Source organism: Fistularia commersonii, chromosome 14, assembly GCF_037954325.1.
Source record: "Fistularia commersonii isolate RoL2024-O1a breed Wild chromosome 14, RoL_Fcom_v1.0, whole genome shotgun sequence".
NCBI classification, from domain to species: Eukaryota; Metazoa; Chordata; class Actinopteri; order Syngnathiformes; family Fistulariidae; genus Fistularia; species Fistularia commersonii.
This window is the reverse complement of record NC_141297.1, coordinates 8,940,239-8,956,218: the sequence shown is the minus strand read 5'-3', so window position 1 is coordinate 8,956,218 and position 15,980 is coordinate 8,940,239. Positions and strand designations below refer to the sequence as shown.

Genomic DNA, 15,980 nt, shown 5'->3' with positions numbered 1-15,980 from the left:
TTTTAGCGATGGATCAAACATGTCAAGAAAGGATGTCCATAACCCTGAAACAAATGAAAAAAAAAATTAATTACAGTAAATAACTCAGTGTGACAAGTTTCCATAGGGGAACGAGTGGTTTAACTTGGTGTAGAGTATCCTGTCAGGTTACCTTGGATGTGTAAAACAGAGAAGAATTATGACAGATTTATGACACAGAGACAGGAGAGAAAATGCCTTTCTACTATACAAGAACCTAACTTTGAAATTCATCATATACACTCAGCTGCTGGCATGTTCTTCCTCATTCCAAAGACTACAACAGGTCATCCAAATACTACCAAGATGTGAAGTTCTTTCTCCAGCAGAAAATAGTCATCCACTTTTTGGCATTTTTGTTAGTAGAAATCATTGCACTGTGTATCATCTTCCATCCCTAGATTTCCCCTTGAACTGTGGTATGATACATCCAAGCATCCAGGTGAGTTGTAGAAGGAGAAAGCCCCAAGTCCAGGCATCAACATCCTATCGTTGATGTTTCAAGGACAAACACGCTAGTTTTGATACCTGAATAGGAAATGTCTTTGGCAGACCCAGTCAAACAGACTGGATTTGAAGCTATAAACCCGGTGAGGATTTAGCTGTCGAATGTTTAAAGACCCACTTTGCAACTTGTATAATGGCTTTTTTTCACAGTAATGTTAATTGTTAAATGAAAATCTCTTAAAAACAAAACAAGTAACATATTCAACCATTTCACAGGCTGCCCATTCATAATTGCGTCCATTTTCAGAGTAATTGCTCGAACAGGTTTAAGTAAATAAGCCTTCAAAAGCTGTAACAAATTTGTGCTTATAATGATATAAAGAGCAGATAATGATCACAACAGCTTTTTAATAATATCACTACAATTTGACACATGAAAAAAAAAAACATTTAAGAGTGTGTTTAGATATATGGTCCAGATATAAACACATTGAATCGAGCGCTTGAGGCGGACTTGTTTACGTCATCATTATCAGACGGCAAGCGGAAGTAAACAGCCAGTGTTACGTCATCAAAACGCGCCTTGAGCCGAGAAAGATTTGGTTGAAGCTGCGTTTCGGAGATTTTCACATTATCTTACCGTTTTGTCCGTGTTGACGGGCCGCGGCAAACCTGGGCTATGATTTAAGTTTGGCTGGTTCGCGAATGTTTAAGACTTGAACGCGATATCTTATTTGACATTCCAGAGAAAGTTGTCTGAAAACAAAATATGACAACTCTAACTAGGCAAGACCTGAATTTTGGTCAAGGTGAGTCTACCTCGTCTCATTACCCAGACCAAACATCTGGTGCCTGGTTTCTAGCAGTTTCTTTATCAACGTACCTATTTATCTATGTGCAGCTGTGAAAATAATAACGGTATATATGGTGTAGTGTCATACAAACCAAGAGTGTATTTCAATCAAAATGTGCTCTTCAAATATCAAGGCCATTATATGAATCAGATGACTGCCATAAACTAGCTGTTTCTCTTGCTAGTGGTTGCCGACATCCTGTGTGAGTTCCTGGAGGTTGCCATTCATCTCATCCTGTATGTCCGTGAAGTTTATCCCTCTGGAATATTCCAAAAGAGAAAAAAATATAACGTTCCTGTGCAGGTGCTGACAAATATAAATTTCATTGCTACATTTACAAATACAAATACAAAGGCCTGATTTTTAATTCACGTTTCCCCAACTTATTGGCTGTCTGACGGTGTGTCCATCTTCTAGATGTCATGCCACCCAGAGTTGAATCAGTATATCCAAGATACCCTTCACTGTGTTAAGCCACTCATTGAGAAGGTAGGAATTGGTGGGCTAGCTAAGGTATCAAATGCCAACTGTCCTCTTAATTGTTTTCACTTAAAGATGTTTCCATTTCCTTCTCAGAATGATGCAGAGAAAGTGGTTGTGGTCATCATGGATAAGGAGCACCATCCAGTGGAGAGATTTGTGTTCGAGATTTCCCAGCCACCACTGCTGTCTATTAGGTTTACATTTTTCACCATAAAACAGCATGCTTAAAGAAAATAACCCATTTATTTTGCTAGGCAATATTAGTGGAAGGACTAACTGCCTTTGTGTTTCTTGTCACAGCTCAGACACATTACTGTCACACGTGGAGCAGCTGCTGAGAGCATTTATTCTGAAGATCAGTGTGTGTGATGCTGTTTTAAATAATAATCCTCCAGGTAATAACATCATCTATTGCTTGTATAGAGCTCTCGGTCAATTGATGTATAGCGTTCAGGCATTTTACACATGTGTTTGGTGCAAGGGCTTTTTTTTCATTCTTTTATTTATTTTTGTGAGTCTATATCTGAAGAGTTTCACTCTCTTGTGTCAGCTCCACCTGCAGCTCTCAGAGGTGGGCTATTCAGTCTTGCCTTTTACTTTTTGCCGTTTTCTTTCATTAGTGTGGAAGAATTAGCACTAAAAAACACAATCTTTCTCCAATTCTATCTTCATTATACAAGTACAGACTTCCTTTTCAGATTGAGGAAGTTTGACCATTGCAGCCCAACTGCAAAAATGTTCCCAAAATATCAAAGACATGTTTTTCAATTATTTATCCGGCATGTTTGTGTGTTATATCATTGTGTTGATCCATGTTAAATCCATGTTCTCCATGATCCATGTTCTTTTGAATTACAATAGAGAAAAATATCTTGATTGTTGAGTGAGATCTGCGGGGCCGATCCATACTTTTTTTTATATCTAAAGAAAGTGTACTGTAAAGCAGGACTTGACTTGAAATATCTTTGTTGCCTTTTATGCCCACAGGTTGTTCATTCACAGTTTTAGTACATACCAGAGATGCTGCTGCACGAAACATGGAAAAGATTCAAGTCATCAAGGTAAGGTTTTAAGACATACCAGGCAATGCCAGATCAAGTCCCAGGTGATCTGATCTTCATGCAGATGCCGTGTTGTTTAATTTGTGTCTTAGGACTTCCCTTGGATAGTTGCTGACGAGCAGGAGGTTCACATGCAAGAGTCGAGACTCATTCCATTGAAGACAATGACTTCTGACATTGTGAAGGTGGCCATAAAAATTTCAAATAAATGAGACGGACCATTTAACTGCAAATGCACATTTGTATGTCAATGTCAGCCTTATTATTGCATTTAATGTTTGTAATGTGAACAAGCAACAATGTTCTTAACTGTATGTTTGGTCAGATGTCGTGAGTGTAATTTTTTTGCAAAACAAAAAGAAATGCAGTTCACCTTAGTGCGCAGGATACCTGATCATACACTAGGAGCACGGTAAAATACAGTGATAGGTTTTCAAAGACACTGAATTATGCTTTGAATATACAATGGTTTTTCATTCTCTAGTTATCTTACCACAGGCTACCTTCAGATAATTCTGCAAATACATGGTAGTGAGACAGAGATGATGACTCCAATTCATTTTTTACAACACACAGATACATTTTGTAACAGTTGAATGGTCCCGGATTATAATCTCCCTGAAAATATTAAATCTACTGAATCTAAAGAAAAATACATTTAGAATGTGAAATCAAAAATTTTTCTCATCTCAAGACCATTACACTTGTTTTTTGTCTTTAACAGATGCAGCTCTATGTAGAAGAGAGAGCCCAGAAGACGTAGCTCGGGCTGATGTGGAAGTGGAAGATCCTGGAAAAAAGCAACCTATGGTATCACACCATGCAGTAATAAGAAAGGGAGTTTCTCTGAGTGAGATATTTAAGGAAAGAGGAATTTGTACACTGGGCAAACATAGAATTGAATTTGGTGCCACATGCTTTAGCTATTAAGCAGCTGCAAATTGAAAGGAGAATAGATCTGTTGTTTGATTGGCTCAAATCCAGATCGCTAAAACATGTGTTAACATTTGAATTCAAACTGCAGTTCTTGCCACAGTAAAACCATTTGCTCCTCATCACTTCCACAATATGTGGTTTCTTTTGGAATAGAAATTGTTTGCAAACATGCTTGTCAACGAGACATCACATCTGCGGGAAAAACAAATCCTCTCATGCTCGTTTTACAGCAGATAGCAAAATGATTTAATATGTTTGAATTCTAACCACTATAAAATGTTATAGTATTTAGATGGATTGAAAATAGTTTACAGGCCCATTCCAACAAGCCCAAGGTAATAATCACAGGATTTCATCCATGTGATGGTAACTATGCCAGTAAACCATTAATTTAGACTGACCTGCAGGAGCCCAGCTCAGCTAACTTTCCTAATTCAAGCAGTCACAAGCACAGATTTAACTACACCCAATTGTGCCAACTCCTAAATGGCAGCATGATGATTGTGAGACAGCAGCCAGTCTTTATACATTGTTTTTATTTCTCTAATTTCATTGTTGTGTTTTTCAGCATTTGCTATATATTGTAAATCAGTCTTTTGTATTTTTTACATCTGTGGAAGGAGTTTTTTGTGTCAGATTTCTATGTAAATTGGCAATAAACATATTGTGTCCTAAGTAAACTAGTGGATGTGAAAAAAGGAGCTACTATAACATGTAATTGAAAAAAATGTCTTTTTTTTTTTTTTTTTTTTTCTTCCTCGCCTTTCGGCTTTTCCCTTCAGGGGTCGCCACAGCAAATCAACCTTCTCCATCTAACCCTATTCTTTGTATCCTCCTCTCTCATACCAACTGCCTTCATATCCTCTCTCACTACGTCCATAAATCTTCTCTTTGGTCTTCCTCTAGACTTCCCGCCTTGCAGCTCCAATTCCAGCATCTGTCTACCAATATATTCACTCTCCCTCCTCTGTACATGACCGAACCGTCTCAGTCCGGCTTCTCTGACCTTCTAAAACATCTAACATGTGGTGTTCCTCTGATGGAAGGCAGGAAGCAATTATTTTTTTTCATTTGTGAAGCCTGATTTATTTGTAGTCAAATAGTCAAGATGCATTGAGTTCTCCTTCTTTGCTTTAATCCTTATTACACTCTATTATGATGCAGATATCAGCTCTGGAGTCATGGATTCATTCCTTTTGTCATAATTTCCAAATCCAATTGAGTAAAAATGAATCGCTATCCAGGGTCAGGTTTTTTTTCTTTCAGTTTAAATGTTGGAAAGACATTTTTATGTCTTGCTAATGTTTCTTTCAAAAATACTTCCCTAGAACCTTGAGGATTAGAACTTGTCTTTGTTGAAATTCCCCCAACGGCTTGTCAAATGAAACCACAATTTGAGTTAATTAGTCAAGCGCTTTCTATGACACATTAACTAAAACATGCAATGCTGTCTTGGAAGGTGTCCCACATAATGAAGGCCACAATATGGGATTATGTTTTTACTTAAAACTATCAAAAATGAACGACATAAAATAACACTTACTTGACGAAGTATTTGTTAAGCTGCCAGGTAATTATTTTTAACCAAAATACACCATTGCTTAGCCCGTAGAGCCTTTGTCAGAGGAAACATTCATTCACTACATTTAAAAAAAAAAAGACCTTTTCTTTTAAAGAACTTGATCTATTGATCATCACCTGCAGAACTGATATCATGCAAGTGAAGTATCTGTAATTTTACTTTTTCTTGATGTTGTGCGTTCACAATACGGTTCGTGTTAAATGTTCTTTTCCCCTAAATGTCTGTTCTGTTTTCCTACAGAGACACTTCAGTGTGGGTGTCTGGTAGGAACTGGTAATGAAAGAAGTTTCATCAGAAAGAGGCTGATATTTAATATCCGTCAATGTGGGATGTCACTCAGAACATTGATGTCACCACACATTTATTCTGTTCAGGAAATAAGAAGTTACATTTTTTTCTTCAGCTTACAGAGAAATATTATATTTACTTGGAACATTGAGCTGCATTGAAATCACATTACTAGAATTAACAGATTTTTATCCTGTCAAAGAGATACAGAGCATATTTTTTGCCCTTTTCTGTATTGGAGTGATGATGGACTCGCTTTGCTTTGTTTGCTGATATGACAACTCAAGATATTCATATTACTTTCGGTCCCCATTGTGTCAAGGTATAGTAACTTTAGTGAAATTGTTCTGTTTATGTTGTGAGTATCCTCAGAGAGATATAAGCTACCAGCTCATGTATGTTACGTCGTTATTTTATATTTTTATTCAAATAGATTTTGTTATCTCCGTTTTACTACTGGCTCATGTTTTTAATGACGTGGTGCAGCATAACATTCAGTCTAACTGTGTGATAGATTTTTTTTTTTTTTGGTAAAACATTAACTTGTCTAAGAGGCCATAAATACAAATCTATCTGTCAAGTTGCTAAGTTTGTGTGTCTGTCTGTGTCGGTGAATATTTGCATGCATAAGTGATTTAAGTGGAATCGGTAAGTTCTTAATACAAAATCTACTAGACACAACTGTGGTGTTGAGACCTCACAAGCAACAAGTTCCAACTTAAATGCAGGCATATATCACGCCATGTGTGGTGGCGACATATGTTAAAGTTATTGTGATACTTTAATCATTCCAAACAGACTAGCTAATCTCGTAAATCAACACCAGCCTCTTGATACAAGATTATAGTATCGTAATAGTATTATGATCTGAAATCCAAATTCGCATCTGTGTGTCCTCCAACTTGAAACAGTAATAAAGTTGGACTTCGAGTCGCTGAAACAGTACATTTGGTTTGTTTAAAATGCCTTGTTCTGTCTTCAATCAGTTTTCATTTGCTAACTTCTCAGTGTTCAAACACCTTCCACCCCCCGATGCTTCACTGGCATCGATGGATGTAGTATCCTGTCGTGTATCCTATGATGTAGATGGACACCAGGGCAGCAAGAGCTGCGGCTGTCTTCAATGCTATTCCAGTGCTTCCAACGCACATGCTGTTGTAGAATCTGAAAGAAAGGACGAAGAATCATGTAAGCGGCTTTTTTTTCACTGCATTATTGTTGTTCTAGCGTTATTCTACTGTTTCCACCATGCGGTTGCAGGGATGGTGCACATTGACCTGCAGGTTTATGATGCCTTGAATGAACTGACCATAAGTATGTACTCCTAGTAGGGGAACTGAGACAAATACTACGCCTCACCTCATCTGAGGAGTAGACTGCAATGCCTCGACGTTCATGTTGATGTTGTCATCGTTCCAGCGATCGTATTGCACCGTGCCAGCACTGTTGGAGTCCATGTGGGAAATCCCTCTTCTTCTCTGCTATGCGCACACTCTTTTCAACCTGGCACGACAAAAAATGTATCCGATTTATGTAATACTAGAAATTATAAGTCGCAGCGCTCTACATGTGAGAGATATTTTTTTGATCATAAACATAGAAGTACATAAATCACACCAATCAAGACTGCGGTTAAGTCAAATTAAACCACATGGTTGATATGATTGAGGCAAAATAGCAAAGATTCGATCGCTCTGATCCCAAATAAAATGCAGTTTGTTGAATTAAACACATGCCGTGCTTACCTAGATGAGTCCTGACAAGCTGCCTTGGAATGGCCACACCTGAGGCAAAGCTTCCTGCTTGGTATGAGATCCCGGTCATAGTTCATGTGGTCAACCTGCTATTGGTTTTTCTGTTGTCTCCTTATACCACTCATTCACAGTTACAACAGGCCAAATCAAGCAAAGCACTTTGCTCTTTCTTTTAACCCTGTCCTGTATGGAGTGTAATGCAGGACAAAGAATAGCATATTCCCTTCTGATTGAAGGAAAAAAATGGTATAAAATTGTTTGTTGATTCAAAGATTGCAATGCTGCTTTACTGCATGCAGACTTTATTTCACTTTTCATCAACGAAAAGATTGGTGAAAGCAGTTCTAAGCTTTAAACAGTACAGTTACTTCAGAGCTCACAGAATATAATGTAGAAATTTGATTTATGCCAGGAGAAGTGCACCAGCCACCTTTATTTTATGGCCACTAATATTTCAGTTATATCTTGCAGCCTGTGGCATTGAGTTGCATCCTGTAGCAAGAAAATTTTTTTTAAAAATTCCCGTGTGGCCACCACAAGGCCCTGTCTTGGCCACTTTTCATAACTTAGTTATAATATTAGACCTTTGGAACATCAGATGCATGAAATATATCCTGTACCCTTCTTATCTGTCACACCTGTACAGCTTGCATGAGAAAAAAAATGAGAAAAGATAAATCAAAACATGAAATCAAGTTAGAATTCTTCAAACAGATACCTTTATTCGTACTACCCTCCACCCTTCCACCCAAACATTCAACTTATTTAGTTGATTTTCACAACTTCAACAGTATCTTTTTTTCTATTTTCTGCAAATCTGTACTCTGTGCGTGAAGTAGTTGTTGCGAGTATGTCTGACCTAAGGCTGGAAAGATTTTCTTAGAAACCTCCTTTTAAGTAGGGGAATTTTTGTACGTGTCAATATCAAGCCTCTGAGAAGAGAGGGCGTTGTAGTTTTTGAGGATTAGAGGGCCTTCAGAGGCATTGACCGCTGCTAAAAAAAAAAAAAAAAATTCTCACATGAAAGTGCTACCCTGGGCAAAAACCTGATTTTTAAAAAGATTTATGTCAGAGCGGCTTTTCACACCGAGGCAGTCAAGACCTCCAGAGAGCACAACAAAAACCAGCCATCGGTTTGAGGTGTAAAGTCTTTCCTGTGGTGCAATACCTCCATATCTTTTTTTACGATCTGGGCCACTGAGGGCCTCAGCTCCGCGACTGTCAGACGACCTTTGGAATAGACTTCTGTTCAGTCAAATCTCAGCGCTGAGACAAGAGGGAGCAAACAAGGGAAGAGCTAAACTTTACCTTCTATTGTTGTGAACTACCTTCCAAAGTTCATATCTGCGAGTGTAACTATTTAGACTCCTCTCCATGTATTTTTCTAATAACAGTGAAATTCAAATTGAATTTATTTCCGTCAAGCCAAAGGTGGTGTTATGTTATCCTTCGTTACGTGGCTTCTTCCGATCCCCAACTTGCTACCGGGATGGCTGACTCTGGATTCAAACCCCCTGCATTGTTTACTTCAAGGTGAGCGGTTTGAACTTTGCGACATGTCATTTTTAAAATATGTAAGGTTTCTTCCGGTTGTGTTGTAAACAAATTGTTGTTTGGTCTACTACAGGAATAGTTGGTGCATGTGGGATCTCTGTGCTACGCTCCCTGATGAGAGTGCATGTATTTTTAGAGGGGGAAAGGTGAGGACATTACCTTTTTGTACATGATTCTTCTGTCATGTTGCATAATCTGACAAAGATGCAATCGACCCCCCGAGTGATTGAACAGTGACAGTTCAATACAGCTACAATGACTTATTTTAGCCCGTGATCCACAGCTCGAGTGACAAAGCCACATCGAATCAGATGGTTTCCCGTCTTCAGAGGAGGACTGAATACAGGCTTGTTGGGACGCTCCAGTTTGTTTTTATGACTGGGATTCTGGCCGTGGTGGGCTCTCGTGTGGCTTCTTTAGTGGTACTTGAATTTTGCCTCCGAGCTGTTTCTGGATGGGCTACAAACGGACAAGTAAGCACCCAATGAGAATATTAACATTTTTCCACATGCAACACAGTTTATGTCTATCTGACATTTCTTGAAAATCGACATCCCATCAAAAATTTCAGTCGTTTAAGAATCTCTTTTCTTCTTTCTTTTTTTTTTTTTTTTACACACTAGGAGTCCATGAATTTCCTGAAGAAGCTGATAGTCCAAAGCCAGTTCTCTTTGGGCTGTGCTCTGACCTGTGGTTTACACTTTCTCCACGAAGGGGCGCACCAGCGCTGGCTCTGCTTGCTCCTTGCAGCGGCTCTCAGCTGGTTCCTTGCAGGGCAGGCCACAAGCTTGCTGCACCATGTCACGGCTCTGTATAAACTCCACAGCTCGCAGCAGTACTGCGGCATATGCATCAGTCTGCTCACATCAGGCCGATGTCTGCTGCCCCTCCTGTGCAGGGCGATGCTCATTACCTCCTTAGTGGCGGTGATTGCTGCCGTATCCATCATAAATCATCACTTCCTCTCTGCAACCGAGGCACTGAGGTTTTGGACACCGTTGACCATCTGCTACACACTGCTGGTGGTGCACATGCAGGGTAGGGATACCCTAGGACCGCTAGGAAAATGAATGCGAGAGATCCCAATGCAAAAGACACCTTAAGGACATGCGAATCTAACTGCGCCACAAGCGAATTGAAGAAAGCGTAGCCCCTCACCGAGTGCATCCAGAATCATTTCAAACGTAATAATGTGCAAACGATCGGAGTGTTCATATCTATCCAGCTTTTCTCTCCATTCCTGTGTCTCTGTCAGAGGAGCAGCACAGTCTGCCTGCCAGCCAGACCGTTATGAACACAGTGGCGGTGCGCCTTGGCGGTTTGATGGTCCTGATGCTGACTGTTGGACGTTGGGCTGACGTGCTCCACATCCTAATGTGCTTCTTGGGTGAAGCCAGTTGTCTCCTCCCGACAAAAGATCTGCTAGACGCATCCTTCTCACGGGTCAGTGAACCTCCCTTGAAGCAGCACAAAGGTGTTAAAGATACTTGTGTCTATCGGGGCAGTCAAACTGGAGCACAGTCTCACTGTGTTTATGAGATGAGATCCCCCGGGTGCGACAGATCCTCAATTTTTTCACCCGAATGGAGATGTCATAAGACCCCAAAACACATTCAGGGTGAAAGTATTCTGTGCCAATGTTTTCTCTCAACATAGTAGTGCACAAACAGCAAATACAGGGAATGTGGAAAATTTTCCACATATACGTCCGTAATCAAAGCAGCCAAAAGATAAACAATGAAAAAAAGAGAATGGACTATTGGGAATAATTCAATATCTTATTATGTTAAAGAGAAATTTATAGAAGTCAGTGATTCTGATAGTGTCCTGAAGGCCAGCAGAGGAGGTCTTGCTAGCCCTGACAGTCCACCACTTGTGGACATACACAGAAGCATTTAATGTATTTAAATGGAATCAAACTGAATGGAGCCCAAAATCCAGACTACAATTTATGTATACCTTAAAACAGCTAAATATAATGGAATATTTTACAAATATTTATTACGTGTGAATCCAGGTAGAGAATACTGTTTCATGCATTTGAATCTGTATTGTTTTGTGTGCTCTTAGGATGAAGGCAGTGAAGAGGATTTGACAGAATATATGAAGAGAGAGCGCAGGCTGAGGCCAAGAGCAGCCGAGAAAAAACATTAACGATTATCACTGAGATGAAGGGGAATTGCACTTGAATTGACTCGTATCTTTACCTCTATTGTTGTATTTGTCATTAAAATATTCCGCAAAGCATTTTGGCTATGCGACCAAAGAATTTATGCTTGAAAAAGATTGCCTCTAACTTTTTTACTCATTACTTTTGATTGATGCAACTGGATTTAATGCCTCTAATGCTTTTCCTTGTTAAGACAGGAAGGCAACAAGTTGTGTGGCTTTAGCCCCGTACATTTGACTTTTGGGCCCCCTGGACGGAAAAGCCGAAAGGAGAAGAAGAAGATTGGACTTTTGGGCTGTCAGTTTGGTTATACTTTCTTAGAAAACAAACTACAGTCTTGGGGACTTTAGTGTGCTATTGACATTTTCAAAGCTGCAGGCTTGTAACAAGATTTTTTAGGTGAAATTCCTTAAGAGAGTCACCAGTACACAATTCCAATTTGTAAATTTTATCTATACAACACTTACAACATAAGTTCAGTGAGGCAGCTTCTGTACCAAAGAATTGAAGAATCCCTCAAAATAAAAGGCTGACATGGTCAAGGACGTGCGGCCTGATGAACCCAAATTCCAGATGTTAAGTTGCGTTTCACAAAACGAGAATGACGCAAAAGCATTTGAGATGTACTTTATTTAACTTTCAACGAGAGAAAAAGTAACATTTCCTTCTAAAACCAATAATTCAAAAAGATGAGCTGTGCTCTGTATTTGGACATATTTGAAAATAAGGCCATATTTGCACACAATCCAACTTGATGAAATACACAATACCTCTGTGGAAAATACACATTTCACAGACTGTCAGATGAGCTATTTGTAATGAGACCTAAGAATTTTTGTAGATTCCTGTGTCATGTCACATAGAGGTGAATATAAAAGAATAGAATAAAATGGAAAAAGTTAATTTGTCCCTAAATCAAACATGTCTATTTCATATTTATTGCACATAAACTGATATCAAGCTCTTTTGGTTTACATTTGATAACTATACAGCCTAGAGGAAAAAAAAATCTATTTCCTCATTTCAAATATGAAAATATTTAATGAGATCAGTGGAAAAAGAAATGATTTATATAACAGAAATACTGGATAAATACCCACTCAATACTTGATAAGGCCTCTGGTGTGGATGAGCGCAACAATGCGGTGTGACATAGAAGCGATCAGCCCGTGGTGCTGCTGGGTTATAAGGGAAGACGAGGATGCTTAATGGCTGCATTCAGCTCGTCTGGATTGTGGAGTCTGATATCCCATTGCCGATATCCCACGGATTCTCCGCAAGGTTCAGGTCGGGTGAGCACGCACAAACACTGAGGCCGGCAAATCATTTCTGTGTCGTTAAGGCACTGCAGGAAGTTGCCAAATATATCCTAGAAATGGAAAAATCAGCATCTGCATCAAGCCTACCAGCAGATGGAAGCATGAGGTGACGAAAGACTTCCTGGTAGATGCACTGACTCCGGACTCTTTGAAACACAAGTGGACCCGCACCGGCAGATGGCCCAGCAACCCAGATCACCTACACTTCACACTGGAATTTAAACAAGTTGGATACTGTGTATCTCCACTCTTCCTCTGGGACGTTACTTTCCAGAGGACATGTAAAAAAAATGAGTTGTCTTAAAAAAGGAGTTTGGGCCTTTGAGCAGTCATCCAGTTCTTCTCCGCAGCCCAAGGAAGAGGGCACTGTCGTTGCCTCGGTCACAGGGGTGTAATCACGCTCGGAACACAACCCGAGGCCCGTTTCTTGGACACGTTTGTGCGTGGTGCCTCCAGATGCACCGGTCCAGACTTCGACACGCTCCCTGTTAAGTAACCCCCGCCAGTCCGGTCGAGCCTTCGTTGCTCGCACGCCTGTCCCGGCCACGCTTTGCCCCTTGGGTCAAAATTTCCAACAACATGCTGTGTAACAGCCGGGCCTTTCAGCGATGATCTTCCGTGGCGTATAGCGGGGTAGTGATTGTCTTCTGGACAAGTGTCAAGTCAGCAGTCCTCCCAATTGTTTTACTGGACCTGATTTAAGAGATCAACGGTATATAATGTACATAGGCGATGTGGTCAAAGTGAAAATATCCTGATATTTTGAGATGCATGCTCTCTATCCTGCATAGCTGCGGGCCATAAATAAAAATGAATCTTGATAAATAACTGAAACATGTTAGTTTACGTGTAATAGGTCTAGAATATCCTGTTTTCGCGTTCTACATACAGCCGACACTATCTTTTCCATGAGATTCCTGCATGAGTGTCATTCGTCTTTTCTCGACTGCGAAAGAAAAAACCAAAATGGCTGACCGTCACGATAGTCTGTAAATTCACACAAAATGGCGCAAGACAAAGAAAAAAACAACAACGGGGAACACGACGCCGCTCTTCCCTTCCCCCGAAACGGGTAATTGAACAAGCGAATTCTATACGGAGTTAAACCAAATTTTCTGCCAGCTATTCTTTCTTTAAAACGAGGCAAGTATTCCGTTGCTTTCTGGCTACGCGTACATTGCGCAGGGTCTTTAATGCGGTGACGCTCCGCAATGCTTAACTCGATTTCTTTTGAGTTTGAGGTTCCCAAACACCCACATCAGATTAAATCCACATTAAGCGCCGGGATTGAGCCCATAAAATGGATCTTTATTGGGAACTGTACCGACAGAGGTATATTCCACCACAGGGGTTAGGTATACCACAGTCCCTCGATTCCGTGTCGACAAAAAGCGTGTGAAATGACAGTGGGCTACGTTGGCCTGGCGGTCCGTTTCCCCAAGATAATCCAGGTCTGAGAATCCGTTTTGGTGTCTCGTGAATCCACCAATATTTGGAATTGTATTCCCACGGGTTTATTAGATTTTTAACTGAATACGGTTCCGCGACAGGACGGATTCTGCAGACCCGGTGTGGCTGTTTCTCCTTTCGCAAACGAGAGGGTGAAAGTGCTGGGATGTTTTCGCCTCCTCCGGAGACTTCCAGACTATTCTGTCCTCATCTGATAGGCACGCCGCGCGCAGGCGCAGTGGAGGCGGCGCTGCTCCCTCGTTACCGCATATTGTGCAGTCCTGCCTTGATACGCATGCTTAAAATAGCAACAAAAGCAGAATAATGCCGCGGTATAGTAACAGGCGAGTGTTTTCCAAACCAAACAAAAACCCGTGGATGCAGCTTTCAGAAGAGGAATAACGCTGAGAAAGGTCGAACCAGTGTTTTCTTTTACTCGCGGTGTCACATGACAAAAAATAGAGACAACACCCAACCGCCCAGTCGCCTATCTTTTAATTGTCATGCTAACATGCCAGTGGCTACATAGTGAGCAAGTGGTGATTAAAAATAAAACCCATAAACAAGTTTATTGGCACGGATCTCATGGACTTTTGAACACAGGTCTGACGCCTGTGTTACTTATTAGCTCAAAACACTTCAGGTCAAAGTTCCCAGCTTTATCGCTGTGTGTTTTCAGATTCTTAGAAAAGACAGAACCCACAGAAATCAACTATTTGATGCAGTTATTGGAGAAAACAGCAGGCCATTGTGAATTTCTAGTACACAAATGAAATACAGACATTGTTGCAACTCATCGTAACCGTGCGTTATTGGCTCATCGTTTCCATGTGATGGCAGTTGGTCTTTCGTGTCACCTCAGTCTTGTGTCACAGACATTAGGGTTTTTTGCCGTGAAATTGATTCGGTCGATTTGAAGAGCTAGTTTCCACCCACTCAATAACCTCCGTTGAGCACTTACAGTCGGTGTTTCATTTTTTAGTTTTACTGTCTGCAAATATGTTTCGAACAGCGACCCCGTGAATAATGGACGGGTTCTCTTTGGAGCCATGCATCCTGTTGATAAAGTACTTTCCCTCAACTTCCCAATCTCCAGTAAAGCTACCCTTAAGTGTACATGCAATGATAATTATACAGAAAATTCACTATCTAAAGGAAAGCCAGCTATACTGCCTCTGGGCATTATCTCTAAATCTCACTAGAAGGGATGAATGCTTAAATGAAAAACATTTCACTGTATTTGTTCAAAGTCAATAAAGGTATCCTGAATTCCTCCAATGCATTTCCTCCCCCTCCTGTTCTTTGAGGATGATGAAAGAGTGCTCTAACCCAACTCTACCACAGATCCATAAGCGGGTTTAGATCGGGAGACTGCGAGTGGAATTAAATATGAACTATTCTCATACTCGCAACATCATTTTGCAAGTCCTGTGTCCTGTCTGGAAACATCTGCATTTCGATTTCTCTCGGCATATCCTTCAACCTGTCATCCAATTACAGCATACGCATGTTAGACATACATGGTGTTGGATATTTAAGAAGAAAAAATCTGAAACAAACACTGTAGACTGTTCCTACAGTCACTAAACAGATTTTCTGGTTAGTAGCGTGCATAAATATTCTTTGTCAAGTCTATGTCAACTTTCATTCAAGTCACAGACTTTTGCTGGAGTTCATGGGTTCAAACTCAAATGTTCTGATCAGTAATGTTTACGGGGTCAACAACAGGCTGTTGGTTTCCTGTTTCCTGCAGGCCCGAGTTTCTGTTTTATGTATCAAAATCATATGCGTAGCTTTTTCAACTGGGTGTCAACGGAAGACGGCGGGGTTAACAAGCGTGGCCTAATCCCCCCATTTTACATGGTCTAACTACTCAGCGGCGACAACAAGTGTAATATGTTGTGACTAAATATGTCCTCAGTAATTACATCCTTTCATCCATCCATTTCTTAAATGCTAGCTCTGATCAAGTTAACAGGTGGCTGGAGCCCATCCCAAAACACATCGGGCCCTTTCAAATTACACCCTCTGATTTGCAGGCCATACTCAAGAGTGATGAGTGACT

General features: G+C 40.4%; 3 protein-coding genes and 1 long non-coding RNA gene across 4 annotated transcripts; 2 read left to right on the top strand and 2 right to left on the bottom strand.

Moving 5' to 3' along the window:
* The first annotated feature begins 1,050 nt into the window (after nt 1-1,050).
* On the top strand, nt 1,051-4,474 carry mad2l2 (mitotic arrest deficient 2 like 2). Its single transcript, XM_086159178.1, has 8 exons — nt 1,051-1,274; nt 1,504-1,622; nt 1,737-1,808; nt 1,896-1,996; nt 2,103-2,197; nt 2,790-2,863; nt 2,956-3,048; nt 3,588-4,474. Exons 1-8 carry the CDS (start codon nt 1,235-1,237, stop codon nt 3,624-3,626), a joined length of 633 nt encoding a protein of 210 aa, XP_086015304.1. The 5' UTR covers nt 1,051-1,234; the 3' UTR covers nt 3,627-4,474.
* Nucleotides 4,475-6,567: 2,093 nt separating this feature from the next.
* On the bottom strand, nt 6,568-7,436 carry smim1 (small integral membrane protein 1). The gene is made up of 3 exons (XM_086159179.1): nt 7,415-7,436; nt 7,029-7,172; nt 6,568-6,833 (listed from the first exon to the last, which is right to left on the bottom strand). Exons 2-3 carry the CDS (start codon nt 7,124-7,126, stop codon nt 6,707-6,709), a joined length of 225 nt encoding a protein of 74 aa, XP_086015305.1. The 5' UTR covers nt 7,127-7,172; nt 7,415-7,436; the 3' UTR covers nt 6,568-6,706.
* Nucleotides 7,437-8,336: 900 nt separating this feature from the next.
* tmem82 (transmembrane protein 82) lies at nt 8,337-11,223 on the top strand. Its single transcript, XM_086159165.1, has 6 exons — nt 8,337-8,956; nt 9,051-9,123; nt 9,261-9,450; nt 9,601-10,015; nt 10,233-10,420; nt 11,048-11,223. The coding sequence occupies exons 1-6, from the start codon at nt 8,863-8,865 to the stop codon at nt 11,129-11,131; spliced, it is 1,044 nt and encodes a 347-aa protein (XP_086015291.1). The 5' UTR covers nt 8,337-8,862; the 3' UTR covers nt 11,132-11,223.
* A 536-nt stretch (nt 11,224-11,759) lies between these two features.
* LOC147227202 (uncharacterized) lies at nt 11,760-14,303 on the bottom strand. Its single transcript, XR_015107143.1, has 2 exons — nt 13,724-14,303; nt 11,760-13,159 (listed from the first exon to the last, which is right to left on the bottom strand). It is a non-coding gene; the product is annotated as an uncharacterized LOC147227202 (long non-coding RNA).
* Between the last annotated feature and the right edge of the window lie 1,677 nt (nt 14,304-15,980).